This window comes from Athene cunicularia, assembly GCF_003259725.1.
Source record: "Athene cunicularia isolate RWA chromosome 11 unlocalized genomic scaffold, athCun1 chr11_part1, whole genome shotgun sequence".
In the NCBI taxonomy this organism is placed as follows: domain Eukaryota; kingdom Metazoa; phylum Chordata; class Aves; order Strigiformes; family Strigidae; genus Athene; species Athene cunicularia.
The window spans coordinates 17270053-17295942 of NW_020799113.1; the positions used below are offsets into that span (position 1 = coordinate 17270053).

Consider the following 25890-nt stretch of genomic DNA (forward strand, 5'->3'; position numbering starts at 1 on the left):
GGGGGGGGGGGGTGTTATTTAGAAAAAATAATCCCTTATAATTTTGGGGGTTTTTTTTAAGATATGGTTTGACTTAATTTTTTTAGACAATTAAATCATTCAACTCTGAGACCCTACCCTTTGGTGATACAAATTGTCTTATCTAAGTTGAATTAACTTCATAAGGATCTGGCTATTTATTATTGAGAGTGGGTGAATCACTGGCTTCATTTTATTGGAAAACAACATAGAAGTTTGAATAGTTTCACCAAGACTTAAAAAGCTGCAGAGATTTTTAAAGATAATGCTCTTTGTCTGTGTCTGTTTTGAAGGCTAATAAAAATGATTATGTATAAAAACAAGCCCAGGAGGATTTCTAGCTGTAAAAAATAGCTTCTTAATAATAATTTTTTTTTCTTGTTTCAGGTGCCAAGTTAGTATGTGGGTATGCACTGATTATGCAGTCCTTAGTGGGAGCGTTTGTAACCCAGTTTCACAGTATTTAGGTAAATTTCTTTTGGACAAGACAGTTTGAAGACACCTGTTGTTTTTTTTGTTGTTGTTTGGTTGGTTGTTTTTTTTAATGTTACGCAACTCTCGGCTTTCCAATATAACTGCTCAGACTTTCTTCAAAACAGCAAACTTCCCTTCTGTTACAGATTTTGCTATACTGTCAGTCCTTTTTTAATATACTTTCTTCACTTGTGGTACCTGTCTCTTTCTCTGATTAAAAGCAGGAGCATGGAAGCTTAGAAGATTCTGGTAATACTCAGCAGTAGTTACATTGAGACCCTATTTGCAAGCAGCTAGTCACTAGAGGCTGAAGCCAATGTCATCATTTTGTTTGTATTATCATGCTGAGTCCAAACTTTCCAATTTAAATTCAACCAGATGTTCCTTAGCAGAGCTACTTTGAATTCAGTGTGCTACAGTACAACCCCATCAGTGCTGACCCCACTGATGTCTCTTTGCTTTTAGTGCACTTCTGTTACTTTTCTCCTAACTACTGAATTACCCTGAAACGTCTCTATGATACAAGTAAGTTTGTATCTTTTATAAAAGAGTTCTCCCCTTTTTATTTAGAGAATTTACAATAGCATAATATTTACAGTGGTGGGAACAGTTGTTGGGTGAACAGATGATAAGGATAGCCTTTATTCCCCAAGCTTTCAGACTTCTGCAGGATTCTGTAGTTGTATTTGCTCCAAATTTAGGCTGACTTTAAAAGTAAAGTTTTCCAAAACATAAACCCAGAGACCTTTCTGTATAGATTCCCACACAGTGTATGCAAATCAAATATGACTATGCATGTTGACCTGAATTAATACATTTTGCCTATAAAGTGGACAGATTGTGTACTCCTTTAAATGTGCAGAAATAGAGACAATTAAACAAGTTCCAATTCTTAAGTTTATATAGCATAGGCATTCCTTGTAAAACACATGAAACCTGTTGTTTCCCCCTTGAAATTTTTGCTACTTGTCCAAGACTGCATGTTCCATGTGTAACTTTTTCAGAATGTCTTAATATTTAAAAGTATACCTTAAAAATTGAGATGTAAAATATTTTAACATTGAGGGAGTCCTGAAGATTAGGGGAACTGCATTTTATTGAAACATGGGAGCATTTATTGCCAGTCCATTTGCCTTTGCAGTAAATCCATTAATGGATTTAGTCTCTTGTCTGCCGGCACAGTTGTTCCAATTTATAATCCATTCTTTGCTAATATTAGAAGGTATTCAGCCCTAAAATTAAAATTATGGTTGGCTTTGCTAACTTTTCAGAAACGATTTCTCAGCAGTCTATTTGTGTGCATTTTGCACTTTGCTCCTTTGTTCCACACTTGGCTCTTGATTACTTGGTGCATACAGTGTCCCACAGAGCAAATCATAGTGGACTAATTAAGAACTACCAAGAGTTTCCCAAGTTATGCAAGATCCCCACAACTATGAAAAGCCTCTTCAGCTTCCCAGTCACATACTGTGAAGTGCCATAAATCAAACTTTTGAAAACACTCAAAGCTGTGTTGTGCATACTTAAAGGTATATTTTAGTTCCAGCAGAAAGTAGTTACTTTTGTCAAAGTTTACAGCAGTACTGGTTTTCTTAGTTTAAATCCCACAAGCTAAGAGCATTTTGAATATCAGTAACATTGATTTAATGAGAGACATGCTCACTTGTGCAACATTAGTGACACTGTTGTCTTTACTTTCATATGAATCTGGAATAGCAAGTTAAGTGAGAGCCAGCATTTGGGCTTTTGTGTCGGAGCTCGGGCAGTATGATAAAGGAAACTAAACCTTATGGTTATGGGTGTCATATTACTGCTTGTGGAGGTCAGGGAGATATTTTTACCTCAGTGTCTACCTCTGTTTTACTAGTATGGGAAAACTTGGAAGACCTGAACTTATTTTGAAACTAGGAGATAGACGTTAATTGTTAAGATGGGTCATCAGTGTCATCTCATGCAACAAACTTTATGGTTGGAGTCCTGTTAAGCGTCCTCACCTCACACTTAAATTGTTTGATCACGTAGGTTGCTTGGTGTCACACTACATGAACAACTCTGTATTTGTCCTTATTGCAAAGGACACATTTTATTACTGAAGTATTGCATCACTGAAGAAATTGTTCTCTTGCATTATTCTGTTCTGGAATAACGTACATCATAGTTGCTCATAAGGTTTTGTCATTAAAACAAAACCCAAAGACATTAGGTGGTTGTACTGAAACAATCAGAAGACAGCTGCATTGCATGCTCTTGGAGTTAAATCCAGTATGTACTGTACAGTACAATTACAGCTGTGAAATCCTGATTATTATATTTAATTTTGTTCAAAAAGGCTTCCTCTGTCTAATAAAAAAAAACCCAAACCAAACCCTGTGATTAAATAGCGGTAAAAACAGACAGGAAAATCCTCTCTACATGCCCAAGCATACTTTACAGTAACAAATCCGCAGTGAACCTTTACCTCTGCTGTTGCCACTATGCACAGTAACTGTTACAGTTAATCGGCACTGTTATAAGCAGGAGAGGCCTGGCCACAGTGTATGCACCTTCTCTTGCTACTGAAAATGAACATAAGGAACATGGAAAAAGAAATGACAGCTTTCACTGCTGGTGACTAGTTTGGCCAAAGAAGCTGAGAATTGCCATAGGATTTTTAAAAAAAATATTGTCTCAGACCAGCTAAGAACATGGTGGACTGGGCAGCTTACGGTTGGTCTCGATGATCTTAGAAGTATTTTCCAATCCAAATGACTCTATGATTCTAAGAACAAATTAAATTGCTGTATTGATATACTAGTAATGGAATAGCAGAAAACATTCCTACTGAACACATTAAAAGAAAATAAAATGCAACAGCCGATGAGTTCAAACCCTATTACATGTAGAAAAAGAAATCAAAGACTATCCAATTGTTTTTGAAAAACATAATATAAACCAGCATCTAAATCTCTCTTCTCTTGAATATTTCATTAATTTTATACCTAATATTAGATATACCTAACTTAAGATATACCTAACAGAGAGATTTCTGTAAAACAAATAAATCTGCAGCTTTCAATAGCAGCATACAATTGATTTTAGTGGAGAGAACAGGTTTTAGCCAGAGATGCCAGACTGCATTTGAACCAGCTCTGCAGGAGTCAGAGCAGAAGGGAGGAGACAGGAGTATTGGCTTGTTTTGCAGAAAGCTTCCCTGAGTTGAAATATTTATTGCTGTAAATCTTTTTGTCTCATACAGGGTTGAGTAACACTTGTCTGAGGCATGCAGTCTATCAGAAAAACAATCAAATTTCTGTGTGAGGTCATGCCAGTTCAGCACAAGCAACATTCTATTTTTTTCCTATGATTTTGTTTGCATTTTAACATTGTATGTTGTAAGTTTTTCTTTATGTTCCTGTGGTTTCATGCAAAAAGAGGGAGGAAAATATATTAACACAAAGAAAATTGCATTGTAAAAATAGACAAAGGGAACAAGAGAAGGTTCAGGATAATAAAGAATCTTAAATAGTTTTAATTATTTTTTCTAAATGAAAAGGAATACGTGTTTTAGTGGCTCTCAGCAAACATTTAAGGGATTGACAGAAATCTTGCTTGATAATGAACACCTTTTAATAAAGATGGGAAAGATTTTCATGGTATTTGAAAGATGATCAACCATGACCTGCAGAGAAGAAAAAATGTGTGAGCACCTTCTTTCTAGAATTCACAGAAACACTGTAGAGGGTGGAAATAATCTGAGGCTCTTTAATTCAGGTTTTCTCTATTCCTTCTTCCTGATAGCTGACTTGCTAACAGGCACATGACTTCACACATAGATTTTAGTGAAATAAATAGTGATTGACTTACAGGGCAGTTGTAGGTATTCATGTTATGTAACTCCCAGCAAAAAACCATTCACTTCTCCCTTAAATCACTTTAAACATTTGTGTGTTGCATAAATAAACTGAACAGGCTGAGGGAAAAGGCTTAGCAAATAACTCTTGTTTATATTAATTTTGTCAACTAAAGAGCTCTTGTTTGGGGAAAAAAAAGTTCCATGCATACTGCTAATTGCTCTGGGTGTGGGAAAGGAGACTGTCTTCATAACTGCCTTTAAATCTTTTTGAGCACCTGCTTGAAAGCCACTCCAGAATCCTAAAGCTGTAAGAACAGACAACTACTTTGTACCGAGTCCTCTGTTTCATCACTGTGTATTCACCACCTCTGCTCCAGACTCTTCTATCTTCCCTTTGCCTCCTGTTTGCTAGACCAAACAATTTTATCAACTTGTCCTTACATGTCAGGTTTTCTCACTGCTTCTCAGTCTTCCTCTCTCTTCTGGGCTCTCCTCAGTCCGTGCTTACAGCTGATTACTGTTTTCCAGCCAAAACATTGGCAGCATGGAATGGAAAACAATGGTTACTTCGACACCTTGCACACACGCAGGTGAACATAGCAGGCACTCACCTGACAGTGTTTTCCTTCTAGTTTCCTGTTCTTTTGTGTCAGGACGCTATCACAGCACATATAAGTGGCATAAAGACAATTCTTTTAGGAACGTATTTGGCAGCTATTCCAAGGTCAAAAGTGTCACACATTTGGTTGGGGTTTTATTTTTTTTATTTTTCAGGTGTATTCCTTAGTTATTTCTCTCAGTTTTGTTTTGTTTTGTTTTTCCCCAGGTAACATTCTAATGGGTTGAAAAAAAGATTTGAGCCATTTTTGGTCAAAGGAAAACAAATATAACGTTGGTAGTTATTCTGTTAACTAATATGAACACTTTTCCTTACAATCTAAGAACAGACTAACTGTGCAGAACTTTGTGGAGGACAGGTTATTTCTGAAAAGGTGAAATTCAGCTGCACTTTCTGCTCACACTGCTGTTGCTCTGTGGGAAGTTCAAGACCAACAGTTCAAACTAGGTGTTGCAGTACTTCAGAATGATATCACATTTCAAGAGGTGAAGTTTTTCTAAATCACTGCCATATAGTGGATGTTCTTGGAAAAGAGATAAAGGCAGGAAATAACAAAATACTGATCACAAATTTCTGTCATATGAACACAAGAGCTGGAAATAGTACATCTGAGCTTAATGTCTACCTTTTTTGTCATGTTGGGATTAAGCAAAATGCAATGCTGCAGCTACCAGCAGCCTTTCTTCAACACATACTGAATTTAACTGTACAGTTAATGTATTCTTGCAGCTAACTTTAAAGTAACACAAATAACTCATTAAATATGTTCTTTTCAGACCTTGTCAGTTTAATTTATGGTGGACTTACCTTCAAAATCCAGGAGTTTTGTTTAACTTGCCTGACATACCAGCTGTCAAGTTGACCATGCACTCAGTAAAGAGAATGTAGTTAGTACCAGACAAGGCAAGCAAAGGATTACTTCCTTTGATAAAGAACAAAATCAAAAGTATGCTAAGGCCTTTTGAGCTCAAGTATAATATTTTGCAAAGGGAGCAGGAAAAGAATGAAAGAGAATATAGCACAAGATGATTTCTTTATGCATAAAAAAATTCCATCAGCTTTAGAGACAAGATATATTACTGGAGGAAAGCATAGATAATAGCTGTATAGCACTATAATCATTAAATATGAGTAAAGAAACCAAAATCATCTATGCCTCCATTGATGATGTTTGGGTCCTAGTTCCACAAGTATTCATATGTGCACTTAATCTTCTTTACAAATCTACACATGAATAACTCGTGACTAAGCCTGTGCAAGCATGGAAATTCTTACAAGGTTATGCAGAATTCAAACTTGTAACAATAAAATAAAAATCCTTGAGGTTTAGTATGTTTTAGTTAGTGTTTTAATTTTCATACATACCTGGCAGAAAATTCTTCTGTGTACATTAGCAGTGCACTAATACATTTTTTAAAGTTTTGTAGATTTGTATTTTATGAATATGCACTTGTTGTCTTCCTCTGTTATTCTCTAGAACTGTTTTTAACAAGCACTGGTGATAACTATTGAGTGGTATTTATAGCTTTGTTTGTTTTGCTCTCTACTGGAAGAATTAATCTCATAGACATTTCATTCCAGTACCTCAGATTGCTTTTCCACAAATTAACCTCAAACAAATTCTAGTGCAGACATTCTTACATTGCAGGAAGTATCCCAGCTAAGATAAAGGTGTTGTATAGATAGGAAAAAGGGCAAGGGACAGTCATCTTTTTACAAGTCAGCAAAAGATAGCTGCAACCAGCATCAAGAAGAAAAATATTATAATAAAGTCAGAAAAATAACCACCTGCATACTCCACTTAGTGTTCCATTAATAAATTTAAATAGCTTCATAGAATTTGAATATGGCTTTTTTTGGACATCTATTAATTCCAGTTTTGTCTTTTCTGAGTAACTGCAAGAGAGAGCTTTACTAATCACTCTGTATGGTCAGTCCTGAAGTGATGACTTATTATTCCCTTTGCTGTTTTCTAGAGTTACCCATGTTTTTTATTTCCTTCCTGGAACTCTAGACATTCTTCACGTTCAGCCTCGTTTCTTCCCATAGATACTAAAGAAAGGTTTGATTCTTCTGTCTTTACCCTTGCTTGGTGTCATTCTATTTTGGTTTGTGATATCAAGAGAACTGCAGAACACAGAGGCAATGCCAGTAGAAATCTTAGCAATGAACTAGCTTGGGTACAAGTAGAATACTAGCAGTTTTAAGCAGTTTGATATGATCAGCAGTTAATACATGATCAACATGACACCCATATCTTTGTTACACACCCAACACTTTATAGGCATTATAAGAGTATGTGGTTTTAGTGAGATAAAATGAAATTATGCTAGTTTCAGGTCACTGTATTATAGTTTTATATCAAAACTTTTTATATCAACAGCAGTTTCATTTCAATAAATTAGTAGCATTCCTTCAAAAGTTAAAGACTCCCAACAGCTGCAACTGTCAGACTCCAAAATTTAAATGTTTGTTACACATGGGAGAGTTATGAGGAAGTCTATGCTTTTGGCTATATCAACTCAAATATGTTTATAGCAAGGTTTTGACACTAGCATAGCTAGTTATAACAGTGTTTTTAGCCAAAGTATCAACACACAAAAAATTCTCTAACTCACGCATTGATTTCAGTTGAACAAGGTAGCAAAAATCTGATTGTGGATAGAGTTAATTATTAAATAACATTTAAAGAATTCTGTTCAGGCTTTTTTGAATATGAATTACCAAATTTGCCTTTGGTTTGTAATTTGTTATAAACTGTCTTCTTGGGTTATCTCTAAAATATTTGGGTAAGCATGATAGTAATAGATTTAACTCTAAGGTCACATCCTATTACATTAAATTGGAAAGCTAAATATGAGAAGAACAAAAATCTGTCTGGAAAAACAGGTAACTTGTGCTCCCACTGGGTTGATGCCAGTTCTGCAATTAACAGTTAAGACTGGTCTTAGGTCTGGCATGAAATTATATTCTCAAGTAGGCAGCTGTTTCAAGAAAAGAGCCAAAACTGTTTCTATGTCAAAAACATAATGACAAAAAAATCAGCATAGTCTGCCAGCTGGCACATCTTTCACAGAAACGTAAAGTGTCCAGCAGAACAATTCAATGGATTAATCTGCGAAAGCTGGTAATTAAGTTTCAAAAATATTGCCAGTTTCTCTTCTAAAAGTCTGTAAATACTTCCCACAGGTGAGTGATTATCTGTTCTACTCTGATTATTTTATGCCTTCTAAAGAGTCAAAACACCATGACAGCAGTTCTTCACAAGCAAGACATCTTTTTTCAGGAGAGACTGTTGAAAATTCCCATTTAAAGTGTAGACCAAAAAAAATTCAACAGTGAAGTAGATGTTTAACTCCTTTAATAGGCAAAACAGTTGTCAACACAATGTGATAGACATCGCTTTTAATAGTTTTAAAAGTTTAATGAATTTACATTTAAAAAATTGTTTATGGTTCCAGCAGCATTGCTGTATGCGATGTAACAGCTTTCTTATCTCTTAAATCTGTGTAGAAAATGCACCATCCCTCTATTTAAAATTGCAAGCTGCCAAACTACTGAATTCAGTAAGCAGTTTGAAACTGCAGAGAGAACAAATGCAACACAGGGAAACAGAGTAACATGGTTTTGCATTTGAAATACTTGTAGATTATATAACGAATTCTCATGTTAATCCGGTGCCATGAAGCTTGAAGGAATCCCACTGTGCCTACAAAAAAATCACCATCTTATATAACCTCATTTTTATTATAATTAAAATAATCTTTTTACTTTCCTTTACAGTTCAGCAGAAGCACCATCTCAAAATCATCAGCTTGGCACCTCTTCTTCCTTGTTTAACTTTACACTTGAACTGGCAGACAACATGGATGTACGGTATTAATGTTTTTCCATTTAGTAAATACTTTAAGACTACCTCTCCAAATTGCTGCTATCAGTGCCCCATTTTCAGAACATATGATCATTTGTGAGTGAAAAAAAGTAATTTCTATGCATAATATACAATTTCCAAGTCTTACTTGAGGCCCTGGTGAACAAATATTTCTTGATTCTCTTAAGCCTTTCACTCTAACAGCTGGCTCGGATACCAGCTGAGTGAAAAGCAGTAAACTTTTTTCTCCTCATCCAGTAACCTGTTGTTTGCTATCCTTATTTGTAAGGATTTAGTAACAGCTGTTCTTCCATAGTGTGACCTCCAAAAAGTCATTATCCATTTTCCTCCCTTCAAAAAGAAAAAAAAATCAAGGAAATAAGGTGCCATCTGCCTTTTTGCTCTGGCACACATTGCAGTCCTCTCATCTCTGAGGTCCACATTAGAATTTGTTATACCAGTTTTGGTAATTTCTGCAGGCAGTGATTGACTTGACCTATTAATCCAGCTAGCCTTTTCCACTAGAGAACTAAAATCATGGGCTGTAGGAAGGACTGAATGCAGTCAGTAGGTTAATGAGGAATTAACAGGAATCACTGCTATTACCAGTGCTCTGTTGCATGTAACAATCTGCAAAAAATTAAGTCACAACAACAACCTATTTACCTTAGAAGGACAGTCTGGGCAATGGCTGCCCAGTCCCAGAGGACTACATTTGGTCACTGAAAGTACAGTCACTACAACCTGTGCTGCCCTCTCTCCAAGGCAAAGGCAAGTGTCCAACAATGCCCGAGCACGCCCAGTCACTGTGGGGTAAGAGGCAATTGTTTCATAGTCCATTCGGGACAACATTTGCTGTGAGCGAAGAACATCAAGGATGTGGTTGAGGCGTCCTTCTGTCATGCAGCTCAGTATGATCTGTCTCTGGCATGCTAGTATTTGACAGCAGTTTCCTTTGCAGCAAGCATCTTGAGTGAAAAGGAAACAAAAGTGAGATAAACTAAGTGCTCTTTTCTTCCAGAAGTTGTTAGCAAGTGATAGCATCAACACCAGAAAAAAATTCAGTATGGGAAAGGAGTAGGAGTTAGTTTATTTGCATTCTTTGTTAAAAACTAGTCCAATGTATTTTCATTTTTTCGTTCAAAACTCATGAAGATCAGATAACAGAAAATAAGGGTTTCTAAAAATTATTAAATGCTCAGACTGCGTAAGAGAACGCGATTTTCAGGTCTCATGCTATTCATCTTGCATCTGTATCAAACTTTCTACAAAGTATCTTGGCTTGACATAGATGAGAAAACTGTCCTATAGGAAGTGGAAGAACAGATAATAGGTAGTTCAGGGTAGTAGGACTGTTTGAAACAGCGTGAAACTGGGAACCTGAATATATGTCAAAGCCAAGCGAGTAACAAAAGTAATACTCTTGGCAAAATGGTCAAGAGCTTTGTGTTCTGTCTCTTTCCACAAACTGACTGGAATTCTTAGACTGACAGTAGAGTTCTTAGTGTACAGTAAATATCACACACCGAGAGAAAATTAGTAACTAAAAGCCATTGCTGCTTTGGAGAACATGCCTCTGTCATTCTGATTTCTGATTATTACCAGTAGAGTTCTGTGATGTTTTCCTGCACACAGTAATCTGTTGATTTATGCAGAAATTACAATCATCGCTCAGAAGTAAATGGAAGTGTAGAAGGATGGCTAGCTAGATGTGAGAAGTATCATAGAAGTATCACAGCTTGCAAAAAGTAAAAAAAAGCTCAAAGTTCACCTACAGACAGAGGCAGACTTCACAGATCAGAAGCTGGCCTTTTCTGCCTTTGTTTGGCAGAAAGAGCTGAGAGCATGTAAGTAAAGGAAATGGATGTCCCCCCTCCTCCTAGTCACCTGTGGTCAATAGCTACTTTTTTTGGAGGTATAGATTACACAGCTTAAAATTAACAAAAAAAAATTCCAGACTTAATCAACTGATGTATTTCACATCCAATGTGTGCTGTATTATTTTTATTATGGTCTTTTCAGAACTGTTCTCCACCTGAATATGACCCTGGAAAAGAAGAAGCCAAGATTCTCAGTGGCCAGTGCCCGAACTTCTGAGAACATAGGAGCAGCTATACACAAATGGACTCATGAGACATTTGTACCAAGTTTGGAGGAGGTATTACATTGAATAACTGAAAATGTGCACAAAATTTAGACATCCGTGTTCTCCAAAATTTAAACAATTTAATCACTAAGATCTGGCCAAGGAGAATATTGCCACCTCAAAGTGGAAATTGTGTCTTACCTGTCACTGCTTGTGCTGTGTGCTTAAGAGCCAGTGGTGGGTCGTTATGCTGATTGCTTTCTTTGCCTGCAGTTGAACCAGGTAAAGGAATTGTGCAAAAGGAATTTGATTTTCTACTGTTAGAGCCTGGGTGACCTAGAAAAAGTTTGAGTAAGATGAGACCTTTGAATTGAACAACAACAGAACATTATACACTGCAGAAAACTGTAACCGAAGACTAACTTGAGAGCACTTATTTATTACTAGCTGTTCTTTGGGCACTTGTTAATACATCATTATTCCTAGGAAGATTTTGGTATATATTACTACATACATCTGACTTTTTCAAACTCTCTGTAGGAATTTGTTTCTGAAGTTATGGAACATTCTATTCTGTCCATAAGTCTGATGGCTGTTGATCAGAACTAAAATGCCTGGAAATGCAGGTGTTGCTATAAGTAAGTTTCCTATGGCTCAACTTTTGTATCAAAGGCCTAAGAAGTACAGAAAAAGCTTTTAAGGAAATATCTCTGCTTGACACAAATTCTAACACTTTGATAGGACAAATTCACATTGGAAAGGCAAAAGGAAGTTACTTATTTAGGAATGGTGATTACCAGTAATCACTCACATGTTCCTTGCAACAGAGTCTTTTTAAAACATATTTATTTTCTTATTAGCAAGTTACAAAAAAGCAGTTATTCCTGGTGGCACAAAGGCAGTGTGGTTCCTAGGAGGAAACCTCAGGACAGGGGTTCTATTAAAGCAACAAGCAATATTTGATGCATGAGGAAAATACAGGTGTACATGTAGGTTAGGGTTCTAAAAAAAAAAAAAAAAAAAAAATAATCAAATGTTATTGTGGCATCTCTTGATTTCTGCAGATGATACCAGTAGAATGCACAACTGTACTCTGAGAAGGGACAATTTTACATGGAAAATAATATGTATATGGAACAACTGGTAATATTATTTATCCTTTTCTTAGAATAGCTGGAGCTGAATGTTTCAAGATAGAGACCTTTCTTTGTTGTTGTGTTCTGTGGGATAATATTTGACAGACCCGTCTCAAGAATATTTTCTTTTCCGGCATTACTTCCACTGCTATCAAGTAGAATAGCTGACAAGCTTGGCACTACAAAAGGAACTTTCTTGCTGATTAAGTAGTTGTTTTTTTGTGGACAGATAACCTGAAAGAGATCAAAATAGAGAAGAATTATCTTCATGGAAACTTTTGTTCCAAAGCTTTTTCTAAGCAATTTTCTCTTAGAATATGAGGCAGTAGTATCATAGTGCAGGGCACAGTGGGTATGCAGCTGTTGAGCCTGCAGATACACTTAATTCAACTTTAACCAGTTGCCTTGAGTCACTGTGGCAGCACGAAGCCACAGCTAGTTGTCCTTTGTCCTAGGGTTTACTGCAGTCCAAGATTGTTTCTGCAGCCTGTGCTGTCAACAGCCGTGGTGTCATTAGAACTTGAGATATTTAAAGTTAGCTCCCGTCCAGACATGTGAGTTTGAGGTTTTATCTCTGTATCTTTTAGTATTGGCAGGGCTGCCACAAGTGCCAAAATCACTCTGAAAATGGGAGTTAACTGTATTTTGGAGCTATCATGAAGGAGTTGGCGTTGCTCTAAGAAAACTGGTTGAAAATGCTAGAATTCAGACTAGCACTTTTTCCAGCCATCATTTTGAACACACTACAAGAAAGGTTAGGTTTTTGCAGTTTTATTAGGACCTTTTCAAGGAGAGGTTCAAAGCAACTCTTAACTGGAAGAGGTTGTTTTTGCAAGAGCAATGTCAGAGTCAGCTGCTTGGAAGAAGGTAACACAGTGGGTTTTGTTAGTTAAGTGGATGGAGTTATCCTGGTTAGGGACAAAAAGAGTTCAGGTCATTTTGCTGTACAGTGTTTGTATTATACAAGTCAGGGCTGGCAGGAGAAACAAGCAGTTTATAAAGTAATCTTGACTTCATGCCACATGCTTACCTCTGAATTGCATATACCCGTCTGCAATGTGTATATTTCTGAACCTTTGCATGCATTGAGTGCTGTCTCCTGGAAAAAACAGCACAGTAACTCCAGTAAGCATATGTATGGTTTGTTCAATTCACAGTTGTCAGGAGCAAGAATTTGTACTGACACTAACAATTCTGCATTTTAACACATGTAAGTGGGTGTAGAATCTGACACAACTCTACCCTGTTAGTGCTTATGCTGTTTCAAATTTATTTTAAAACCCAGTTTTGAATCATGGAGGGGAAAAAATAGCCTTATATTGAGAGAAAGGAAGATTGGGCTAGTTATAACATGCTTTCCTTTAAGTATCCAAACAGCAGGGCCATCCTGTGTTTAGCATGCCAAACTGTCTGCGATAAGGATGTGTCAATACTTGAAACTTTTTTCCATTTTGTACATACACAGCAGATTTGTTAAACTATTTTTTAATAGTTCAGCATTTATGAAACAATTAATTTTTAAGAATCCCCAGTAGGATTTTCACAGTCATTTTGAACACATTATCAGTTCTGTTGTTTGAATAATAAATAGTGCTCTTTGCTAATTTAACAAATAGAAAAATAAAACCTTGCTCGAGGCAGATTGAAGTATTAGATTATGGAATATTTGGCAGTACAATCATAAACAAACTTCAACAGTAGTAAAAATAACTTGGACTGTAACTATGTCACCTTTTAAAACATTGATCAAGTCTGTAATGTAATCCCAGAATGTGATTGCAAAATGTAGAAATAATCCAGCATGCATTAACATAAACAACTCTCATAAACACAGCAATGAAACCAACAACACAGCATGGGTTGTGTAAATCCAGATGGAGTCAGAATACTTGTTCAAGGGCTGAAGCATGTGTCACTAGTTTCCCCACTATGACTAAGTTAACTACATAGGATATTGCTATATTTGTGGGAGTCAGATTTGTGCCAGATTTCCCACGGCAGTATAGAAGTATATGGAGTTAGCTGTATCCCTCAGTTGCTGGCCATTCCCCATCCACTTCTGTGGTATCAGAGAACTCTGAGACCCTGGGACAAGCAGTGTCTTGTGCCTGAAGCATATCAATCTAGAAGCAGTGAAGTGTACCAAAGAGAGCTGATACTAGTATTGCTATAACAGATACAAACACTGTCCAGGTTTTGGACTAAATGCCTTCTAACCAGTACAGGCAACAAAGACTGTCCTTGGTTCTAGCCCTAATCTGATCTGCTTAAGGCTGGTATTTGCTCTCACTCACACGAGTTTCCCAGTCTGACTACAGCTGGTGGCTGGAAAGAAGCTGTCATATTTTTATAGTCGCAGGTAGCAATTAACATAGTTCCTGGAGAACCTAACAAAATATATTTTGTACCATTCCTGAATGAACCTGCTCTCCAGCTCTCTGGCATGTCCAATAAAACAACGAAGACAAAGCCTTTCCTGGTTTTGGACCACAAAGACTGTAATTGAAAAAAATCAAGTAATGTCCTTGTCGGAGAATAAAACTTAATTTTGCACTAACCTTTGCATCCATCAGATTGTAGATTGCAGTGGAAATTTCTTCCTTATTTATACTAATCAGAATTCCATTTAGAAGGTCTACACATTCTGCAGGGTAATAAAGCATTTTAAATACCACATTGCATATGAAAGTGTGTATATATTTAGGAATCAGCGTATTGCAATTTTACTATTACTGTTGAGTAGCTAGATAAACTAGATGAAATTAGTTTAATATAACTTCCACCTCTTATGTCCTGCTTTTGGTTTCCTTTTTGAACTGATTTTAAAGAAAAATTACAGTCACATTAAAATCACATTTTCTTAAGTGTTCGGATATAGTGAAATTACTTGCAAAAGGTTTACACGTGGCTATGTAAGTCTGTCACAATAAAACTATATGCAGTTTGCTTCCTCAGCACTTCAACTTTGAAATTTTGCTCGAAAGTCCTCAAATATCACAATTTTAACATTTCTTGGTTATCTTTTTAGAAACAGATGATAAACAACATTTCCACTAAGGTAAACAGTGATAGCACACTTCAGAGGGAACTGGTCATGCCATAGAATCAAGAAATCCTTAAGACAGGTTGATCTCTGTTAAACTAGATTATATAGCTAATAATATCCCTGTGTTTATTTGTACTCATTTTTACTTTATACTAAACACAATTTTGGAGATAAGTTAGCCATTTCTGGTAGGAAGCTTCAGTTAGAAAAACCATCTACAGTACTCTGATGATCTAAAGACTTTCACTTCAGTTGTTCTGTCGTTGATTTAGGGTGCTAGAGCAATGTTCCCAGCAAGACTAATCTCCATTGCATATCTTGCAAAGAAAGCAACTCCTGAATGTTACCTGCAGTACGTGGTCTATAATCTGGTTCTTGATACCAGCATAGAGCGATAAACTGCAACAGTCTATTCCTCTCAGGTAAATTACTTGGTATAAACTTTTCTGAAATGCCAGGCCGCAAACCACTGCAGATTCCTGTCAAAACTTCCAGCAGGGTTGTTTGACCTGCAATTCATAGGAAAATGTCACTGCAAAGCATATTAAAGACCACAAAACTTTCTTAAAATGATACTTAACATAAGTTATTTTGTATATTTTTAAAACAAAGACTGCTGTTTTTTAAAAGCAAAAATATATTAACACTGTTGTGAATAGATAGGCTAATCTTTAACAATTAACTATAGCTGATTATTGGAACAGGATATTTCAAGATAAAGAATTCTGTCCAAATATTGTCACAAATGCATTGTAAACTATATGCACGCATACATCAGGAATACATGTAATTATTATGGGTATATTCTAAACACAGTCTTATATCCATCTGCATTATAAGAATGTAACTCCTATTGTACAAAAAAGATCTCCTGATGGCAGCCACAAGATGGCAGCCATAAACTGTGTGAACGTTAAGGTACTATTCTATACAGTATTTCTAAAAGGTTCTCAGTTTCTAAAATACAGGAGTCCTTCAGTCAGCTTTGCCATGAAGAATGGAGCCTATAGCAAAGAAGCCTTTCATTGATCTCCACCCTCCATGAAGCAGGGATCATTCACAGAGTGTGGCAATTATTATACAATGCTTTGCAAACTAAGTTGTTTAAAACTGCTCACACTTGCATCTAAGAAAGTAAGATCCCCTGATTAGTTAAGAGAATTCAGTATGAATTGGCATCGCTTGATTGGGATTTGAAACTCACAGCAACTTTAAAAATCAGCATTCTGCTCATCATCCAGTTAAGCTGTTTGTTACTAAAATGTTCCCCAATTTTAAAATTACAACTCTCAAATATAAAGTGATATTCTTTCTCACTAAAAGTACGTGTAAAATCCAACTCAGTAACAGAGTGCTTCAGCAAGCACAGGGAGATGATACAAGTCAGGTTAGAAGCTATGCCTTTCCCCTTCAGAAAGATAAGCTTCCTTGGAAACACTGAGCATTTGTTGAGGGATTCTAATCTTTACATCCCATAATGTGGAACTTTGCTGTAACAGTAATAGAAGGCAAAGGGACATCTGAAAAAGACAGTGCAATTTGTATCATAATTTCCCTACAATAAGGGAATTTGTGGAAAAGATGAGGGCAACACAAAGTCTGATATGAACAATAGAGATAAATACCTTCAAAAGGTTTCTGTCTGCTTAGGCTCTCCCAACAAAGTATTCCAAAACTGAAAAAAGAACAGTGAAATACCATTCATTGGTTTGCAATCCATATCTGTGTTCTCATTTCCAAGAGAAAGTTTATTGGTTTAAGAGAAAGGAGTTTTTCAAGGCTAAGTGTATCCAAGTCTTTTCTAATTTTATTAGATCCTTTTTCCTACATTATTAAGTTTCAGTTTTCAACTGAGCTGTTCTTATAAAATATTAATTCTGATTTATTATTTAAAAAAACATTTTTAAACACAAGATCAATTGGAATTACAGTTCAAGTTACCACCTTATTTCCATTTGCTCTTGTGAATTTCAGAACCTTCTGTTCTCCTTTCTCTATCATTTTTGTTTTGTTTTCAAGTAATTCAAATAGCAAGTAAAAGAGCTGAACTTTTCAGGTACTGACAAGCACATCAGTTAACCTAAAAAAACTTGATTCTGACCCACTGTGTGTCTGTTTTCTTCAGCAAATTTTGATGGGGGTCCAGATACCTTTTTCCTTTTCTGACATCCTAGGAAGTATTCCAGTGATACCATAGATCTACATATATAACACACAGCTTAGATGGTGGTATAAGGTACAATTGTTTGATAGAAAGCTCAAGCTGCAAAATCAGAAGGATAAGCAAGGAGTCTTCTGGAAGGGAGAAAGCAGGCTATGGGTGAGTCAGAAGCAAAGCAATCAAAAGGGGAAGAAGCAGTTCTAGGATAAACATATCTGCTTATATCTCACTGGAGTGCTGAATTACAGTGTTTAAAAGAATGCCCTCTTCTGCCTTATTTCCACATGAAATCTGAAAGTGCTTTTACTTGAATACGCTCTAGGAAAGTATCAATGTAATGTGGACATACATGTAACTTACATGTATTTAACATTTCATATATGACATACACTTTGGTTTTCTCTGTTGCACCACTGTCTAGACGTGCACCAATCTCATGCACTGAGTCACATCAGAGCATCTAAAATTATACAAGAATGATGTGTTGGAAAATTAATTATTCTACCTGAAAGTAAGCCTCCACTCTTCCTGCGCAAAAATTTTGTGTTTATGAACAACATCAGATTAATCACATAATTTATGTGACAATAAAGCAGGAGTTTAAATTTGTTGCTTCCATAAAAGCTCTGAAAGCAGAAGAGTGGTCAATTTTGAAAGTTATTTATAACATTAGTCCACAGGTTTTGTATGCCAGCTGTGAAAATGCATGTTCATACAGACAACAGTTGCAATCTGAGATTGTCTCATTTATTGAGGCAACCACAAAGCACATAACATATCCAAAAGGGACATGTGGCAAGTAGGTAATCTTCCTCCTTTGTATAAATCACTTTTAAAAAGTATGAATGCTTGAGTGGCTCAGTAAGTTGTTCCAGCAAAGTTTCCATAGGGCCCAAATGGGACACTATTGAGAGAAAGATCTTATTTTTATCTGGGCCTCATCTAGGCATAAACATTTCTTCTTGAAACTAAAGCTAACAGTTCACACTTTGAAATTATGTGAAGTAGTTACTAGGTTTCTAAATGTATATGAAAGTTTTGGCAGCTATGTTATGCTTTTTAGACATTTAAGTCCATTATATAAATATTTACAAGACAAAGTTTGAGAACCGTTCTTATCCTTGGTATATTATTCACTAAATATAGGGAATTTCATATTTAATTCACTGCTGAAATTGGCCTCATATGGAACACTATCCTACTACATTTTGTAGACATGGCATTTTTACTGTAGTGTCTTTGAAAATAAGTATTTCAGCAACATTGTAGAATGTAGCAAGGACTAGGTATGACCTGTCCTTAGAAATCTCATTCACCTGTAAATATCACCTTCCTGGGAAGGAGGGCCTCCTTCAAGTATTTCAGGAGGGAGGTACAGTAAATCTTGGCAGTTTCTCTGATTGCAGTTCTGCAGGTCTGACCTCAGTTGCTTCTTCCTCCAGTTGGTTAGACCATAATCAGATATCTACAGAGTTGGGAAAAAAAGTAAATTTTAGTAACAGTGCCTCGTCTTGGTATTAAAATTTTGACTATCAGGATAAATATATGCAACAATAGGACACTCACTGGATTTTACATTAAGGCTAAAAGTAGAAGCTCCTACCTTGGCTCTGTACTGCATATCCAAAAGCACATTGGAAGGTTTCAGGCTACAGTGACAGAAAGCAGGTTTGAGGCTGTGAAGGTGATGCAGCCCTTCAGCCACATCCGACAGGATCCTTATGAGCAAGGGAAATGGGACCTCCGGGTACAGCTGATGCTAAGTAACACAAAATACAGGTTTTGGTAGTATGAAATTGTTACTATTCACATTTTCATTTGACAATAAACAGAAGTACAGTACAGAAGCTAAAGAACAGATTGACTATGACTACTGTCCATAATTTACATGCTGATTTTTCTCTATTAGCTGACATTGTAATTAGTTTTGTCACATAAAAGACAACTTCTTTTATGTACCTCATGAATGAGCGAGTGGAGGGATCCATTGTTCATCCATTCAGTCACTATTCCCACAAGTCTGTGGTACTGGTAAATCCCAAGAGAAGGCAGGAGACGTTCAGACTCAAAGCATCTGACACTTGCTATATCCTGAAGTAGCAACTTCCACTCCCTGTAAAAAAAAAAGGGTTAGAGGCAGGTTAGACTGAAGGGAATTTCAGCTAGAGATGAGATTGTGTAGGATATGGAAATGAGGGATAACCATATAGTTGAACACAAGCTAATATAATTCTCCCAATAAACTGAATATTATCTCACCTTCCAAACAATTCTAAGATAATGAAGCTATCCCTTGTGTAATATATTTTTCTAATACAACATGAAAGACCTCTGGATTATTTGATATGAACATTAGGGCACAGTTTAAAGCAGGACTGAAGTGTGAAGGCAGGAGAAAACTGAATTATACGAAATACTAGCTGAAGAAAAATCAAGTTTTTTTCCCCTTACTGTCCCCAAAAACTTGTATGGTATCCTTTAGCTATTAGTGGGATCCACATTTAGAAGGCATTAATATTTTCCATGCTTGTCTAATGGGACTATGTTATATAAATGATATATGCTATAGTGTGTGATAGCATGATATCAAAGAGAAATTCAGATCTGATGTAATCAGTACCACTCTAGTGACTTTGCCAAATTTGATTGAAGCTCAACTGCAGTTGGATTGTAGACATGAATTCAGAGTTTATTTACAGAGAATAACAAAGCTTGGCTTTGATCACCATCAGAAGAGTAAGTTTTGTTGTCTGAGGACTTCAAACAGCTACGTCTGCGCACAGGAAGCACTGACCTGTCAATTCAATTGTGCATTTTCATGGAAATAACTAAACTTCTGCTACAAGTTTGTGGGTTTTTTTAATTGTATGTTTGATTTTAAATATCTGATTCCTCTATGGTACTTCTGAGCTAAACATTCATTGAAATTAATGCAAAATTCAGTTGATTTCAACAGACCTAGAGCTCATTCTCATTATTCTAACCAGCCTTTTTACAGTGAGACTTCAGTTTCTCATACTTACTATGTTGACTCACAAGTCTGTAAACTAATCACTGGAAGGAATTCACAGCCCCACCTGTTTTAACACTTATTTCCACAAATCTAAATATTTATCATCAGCACACAGAAACACTTTACAGCTGCAGTAAACCACAGTTTATTCTCCTTCCTAAACACTGTGTAGTGTAAACAAGAGAACAGATTGGTAGAGAGAAAAGCAAAACAATGGCTTTACTTCTAGGGAGCAAATTTGAGTGAAAAGATGCCAAATCAGGGTAGCATGTTAAATTTAAAGCAAAGGAAAATGTTAATGTCTGTAACTAACTATTTTGTTTTATGGTTTGATTTAAAGAAAAATGGAGAGGGGACAGAGGAAAATCTGGTCTTTAAACAAATAATATTTGTTTAAGCATTTGTTAATTAAAAATTAACATTTGTTCAGATTACAGAATTGCTGGACTTTTATTGTCTAAAAACAAGCAATCTTCCCCCCAAGCCACAGAAAAACCCCTTACAGTTTTCAACTCTTCCCCAATTCTGGTAGTGTTTGAAGTGTCACTGACAATTTAAACTGTCAGTTTGAAAATATTTTTATACTGTTTTTTCCTCCCCTGCCTTTATAATGGAACAAATTATACACTATGTGAGGACACTCTTTGGGTTTTTTTTAAACAAAAAGCCACCTGTGTGGCAGTGTTCTTAGTTAACAAGAGTAACTAGTCCATAGATGCACATCAGACACTCCTTTTTTGATAAACAGTCAGATCAGTGCATTCCCTAAAATGCTTCGGTCTTGCTTCTGATGAAGTAGCTTGTGGTTACTTTTGGAAGCTTTCTGTGTTTTTGTTGCACACTGGAATTTTGAGGTCAGTAGGCTGATGTCTGGCAGTTACTGCTCATTTGTTTTTATAATTAGGACGTGTAAATATCTTACTGCCCTGTAACCCTGACCATTATCCCTCTCTCCTCCCATTTTTCTACTCTCTCACCTGGTACATGCTGGTCTTAACTGAGATCTCTTCAGGGACATTGAGAAAGATGTCATGCCATAGTGTGCTGAGTATTACTATTACTGATCAGGGTTTGTAGACATTAATATAGTAGACATAATTAATAACTTCAGGGTTAAGCTCTACTTTTGTAAAAATTTATAAAAAACATAGAGCTTGTTTCTCAGTATTAACTGCCTCCAAGCTTCCTCTTGGCTAGTAAGGATTTCTACGAATAGAGATGTGTTTAGGGATCGGGTGATCCTGGGAATGTCACAATTCATTCTGGTGCCATCACTACAGTTCTGTGCTGCCCTCCCGCGCTGTTAGTTGGCCAAATAAGACACGTACCTCTCTGTAGTGTCCTGGCTGGTCAGCAGCTTCACAGCGATGTGAGTGTTCCAAGAAATATGAAAGGCTTTCAGTGCAAAGCCTGAGCCTGTCCTGGTCAAGGTAAAGCTATCCAAATCTTCCTGAGCTATTACAGGTAATGATTTGGCCATTTCTTGATGGCTGGCTTGGGGGAAAAAAATGGCAGAAAACAAAAAAAGTTTTAAGAACTACTTTTTGTCATTACTACCAAAGCCCAGTTGCACCACCCCTTATTTCTCAAATAACTATCATCCTAATCCAAATAGGCTTCCTTTTACCACTCTGTCAGACTTTCCTTATAAAGACAGGAAAAATGCACTAATTGCAAAGGAGTGTCTGGACCATTACTTGTCATCTGAAGCTGCTAATTAATTCCTCATTATTATTTCCATCTGGTGACTTTGAAATGTTGGACCAGTATTTATACTATATGACTGAAGTGTGATTTTAAAGTGATACTGAATTATGTAGACAGCAAACTAGAATCTTAGAGCTACATGCTAGACAAATATGGTTTCCCTGCTTCTCATAAAAAAGGCAATTATTCAGTAACTCCTTTTAGCATGTTCTGCATCATTCTCTCATATCTTCTTTAATACAACATCACATATGAATGCAAAAGCAGGGTTAAAGGCAGATTTCCTGCTTCTGTAAGCTGGCAGGTCTCTGCTAAATGGAGTTGTGTCTTTATAGCAGCCACTAATTTGGCCAATCCTCTCTCTATACAGTACCTCTCTAGTGCCATCTGAATGTCTCAGACACATCGCATGGCAATGCACGTGGATTGGAGATAACCTCTGCAAGTCATCACTGTGTTACTACACGAGTAATGTTTTTACTTACATCTGTGAAGCTACATTAGACTAAAGATAACCAAAAGTCAGTGGTGAAAGAGGAAAACAAGCAAGCTAAGAAAATGGATGAGATAAAACCATGGGTAAGGATTACTGCAAGATCAGTGGTCAGTGAGTCAGAACAGCTCTATCTGGAATACTCCCTTCAGGGTCCAGTAGACCAGAGCTAGAAAAGGAAACACATGAGGGAACTGAAGTAACAGGGCCAAAAATTTGAGGTAACCAGTAAAGACTGTTGAGTGTGAATTGTGTCCTTCTAAAAGATGGGCTCTACAGACAGAGCTCCTGGGGTGCAGAAGAACTGAAAGTCTTCTGACTTTGAGCAGTTCACTTATTCTCCATGAGCAAAATAGAAAAAAAAAACCCCTGAAGATTAAATTCAGCTGTGCTTATAGCTTCTTGTTCACAACCATCTTACTTTCAGTTAACCTCAGTATCTCAGCTGTGCCATGCAGCACGTTCACAATCAGAGGGGTACTAATCTCAGTTTTGCATCTAATCACAGTTAAAATGCAAATAAAATCTGGCATCTGATTTACCAGTTCAGCTTTAATAGTGTTTTATTCTGACAGGAAAGCACAGTTGAATTTTTTTCTGTTTGTTAGATTATTCTAGTTTGAAAGCAATAGATGCCTTAGGTGCTTCGCTTAGCGTTTCCTTACAGAATAAGTCCAGTATGGTAGGAGTCTGACAGACAGGTTAAGAGCTTCAGAAAATTGAAAAGATTCCTCTGAATTAAGATAATTTTACAAATGAGCCATTTAGCCTTTAAAGTTGCAAAGACAACTCACACAGATCTACCAGTCCTAAGCATAAAGGAGGTAATCAAAAGGCTAGCAGGAGCAAAGTTATGTCTCATTTTTATTATATACTATGCTAATGATTTAAATAGTCAAAAGAATTTACTCAACTCTAAACATAGCACAAGGAAGATCAAGCAATGAATAGAGAATCTAAACCATTACTGAAAGTATTTTTATTTAAAATTTAATCCAGTAAAGCTATAACAGTTTTTTAAATTCTTGCTAACTGGATGCTTAGATAAAAATAAATCTAGCCATCAGCTCCTATTTTGGATTTGCAAAACCTAATTTAACTACAGATTTTCTAAAACCAAAATGAAAACCACTTCAGACTTTCTCTGTTACAAACCATGACATGCCAAGCACCACTGTACCCCTGTCTGAGTTTGCATGTTTCCACACCTCAATTTAGAGTGAGTTGCTGATAATCTCCAAAATAGTTTAACCATAAAATGAGAAATCTTTTATTTATCTCGGGTGCTGTCCAGATTCCTGAAACAGTTGGAAAGACTAATCATGGAATATGGGACTATCATGGAATTACAGATAACAAAGTTTTTCTCTACCCTCCAGACTGCAAGTTTGGTACCAAAGCCATTTTTTCCAATAGTTCTACTCTTCTGAGTTTTTTTTTCTCCTAGACCCTTTTAAAAGCTCACTATCAAACCCAATATTTCTTAGGTGACCTTTGCAATGAAGTGTTTTGTATCATTTTTAGTAAGACACTAAGAGTCTCTGACAGCTTTGTCACCTTCCGTAGTTGGACAGGCAGCAGCAGGAGGGAGACTGCTATAAAACCATTTATTTCAAGTTTCCAATTTTAAAGGTAATTTTAAAAAAGTAATTACTAACAAAGATATTTTCCTTAGTATGAGAGAAATTCTACAATAAATATTCAGATGACTCAGTAAAAGAAATTGGAAACAAAAATCAACTTACCTCTGAAAATACAGGCATAAAAACCGTGGGACAATGGAGTGAAACTGCTGTAGATAGATACCAAGTGTGAGTCGGCTTTGAACTGCATTCAAACACAACACAAGCTTTCCTGTGTGAGTCAGCTGCGTTGTTGATTTCTCTTTTTATTGGCTGTCTGAAAACATCTTAAATTTCCTGGTCGGATATACAAGCTGTAACTCTTTAGTGACTGCAGATGGGTTGTCACAGGCTGATTTGTTAACTGCCTGTAATTAATAAGAGCAATTACAGAAAAATTGGTTGGATAGCTACTTTTTGCCAAAATGAGGAATGCCAAGAGGGAAAGCTATCTGAGAGTAAAAACCATCATACTGGATATAGCCCAGCTATGGAAGCATGTAGAGCTGCTTGCAGATTGTGCAGCTGATGCTTATCTCTGCAGTAGATCAAGCCAACAGCACAAGTACAAAATCTCTTTAAGCTTTTAAAGTCAAGTTGATCTTAAAAGAGGATGAAAATTGCCATTTTTTTCTGTTTACAGGGTTGGTAAGCATAGGGGTAACATTAGGTTGCCAAGAAGTAAGGATCAACTGGCTGTCAGGTAGCCCTACTGAAAAGGATGTGAGGGTTATGATGGAAGTTAAGCTGATCATGAGCCAACAGTATACTCTTATCACAAGTATGGACAATTGCATACCAGGCTATATTAGAAATGCAGTCAGCAAAGTAAGAGAAGTAGTTATGCTTCAGTACTCAGAAATGGTGAGGCTGCATCTGAAAATACTGTAGCCAGCTTTAGGGCCATCAGTTCAAAGAAAATGTTGAGAAACTGGAGAGGATGCAGTAGCTCTAGGCAGCTACCTAGAGCACACACCTTACAAGGAGAGATTGAGGGAACCAGTCTTGTTTAGTCGGGTGAAGGAGGCAGGGAGTGGTCTAACTAGAAATCTACAGCTATTTGAAGGTCAGTTGTGTGAAGATAGAGCTAAATTATTCTCCATGGTGGAATATAACAACCAGTAGCATAGGCAGATGTCTCTACTTGAGAGGTTCAAGCCACATGGTAGAAACATTTTTTCACCAGGTAGATAATGCAGTATTGGAATGGGCCACTCAGGTTGTAGTCTCTATCATCCAGAATATCTTTAATTTTATGAAAACTCTGGAAGGCCTAACTGTGTTCCTGCTAGGCCCCCAGCATATACATTCACACTGAAGGTTGATGGGACTGCTGGATGCAGGCTGTAGACTTTAGGAGAAAGCAGTCATTTCAGTTGATCACATTTATTCAAACTTTCTACTCCATGAAGACTATATTTCTTTATAGAGTCTGACTTTAAAATCAATGTCAGTCAATGAGATTCTGTCCACAGACATCTGTTGGTTTTGGATCAAATCCTAATGCCCCAACAGGGAGGGAACGAGCAGTAGGGCAGTTACCTAATCCTCCTGTGACCATGAGAAAGTCCCTTATATCTAAAAATCATGTGGTTAGGGCTCCATAGCCTGAGAGGAAGCTCACTACAAGTAGGAAGTGTGGAGTATGCCTTCATGTACAATGGGTTATTTCCTGACAGCTGTAGCTATCTGACCAGCAACAGCTTTCTCTGCCCAGCACACCCCTCCAAAAGTGAAATGAGTATGAGGGATCTGAAGAAACAAAGGTATGACAAGTGAGCTATAACAGTCCTGGAGAAGGCTGGAAATATG

At 36.7% G+C, this 25890-nt stretch overlaps 1 protein-coding gene across 3 annotated transcripts in view; it reads right to left on the minus strand.

Annotated features, from left to right (window-relative positions):
- Window positions 1–9160: 9160 nt before the first annotated feature.
- The window catches only part of LOC113484502 (receptor-interacting serine/threonine-protein kinase 2-like), a 31049-nt gene continuing 14319 nt past the window's right edge, over window positions 9161–25890 (minus strand). The window contains exons 2-13 of one of the 3 annotated variants that reach the window (XM_026856900.1): window positions 24202–24446; window positions 21585–21750; window positions 19203–19356; window positions 18847–19002; window positions 18560–18708; window positions 16708–16757; window positions 15430–15591; window positions 14595–14680; window positions 13067–13135; window positions 12102–12270; window positions 11102–11236; window positions 9161–9782 (exon numbers count right to left, since the gene is read on the minus strand). In XM_026856900.1, coding sequence (XP_026712701.1) covers window positions 9460–9782; window positions 11102–11236; window positions 12102–12270; window positions 13067–13135; window positions 14595–14680; window positions 15430–15591; window positions 16708–16757; window positions 18560–18708; window positions 18847–19002; window positions 19203–19356; window positions 21585–21750; window positions 24202–24289 — 1707 coding nt within the window. In that variant the 5' untranslated portion in view covers window positions 24290–24446 and the 3' untranslated portion in view covers window positions 9161–9459. Of the gene's footprint in view, window positions 9783–11101; window positions 11237–12101; window positions 12271–13066; window positions 13136–14594; window positions 14681–15429; window positions 15592–16707; window positions 16758–18559; window positions 18709–18846; window positions 19003–19202; window positions 19357–21584; window positions 21751–24201; window positions 24447–25890 lie in introns of those variants that run through there. The other 2 variants (XM_026856902.1, XM_026856901.1) reach the window with 2 other exon arrangements.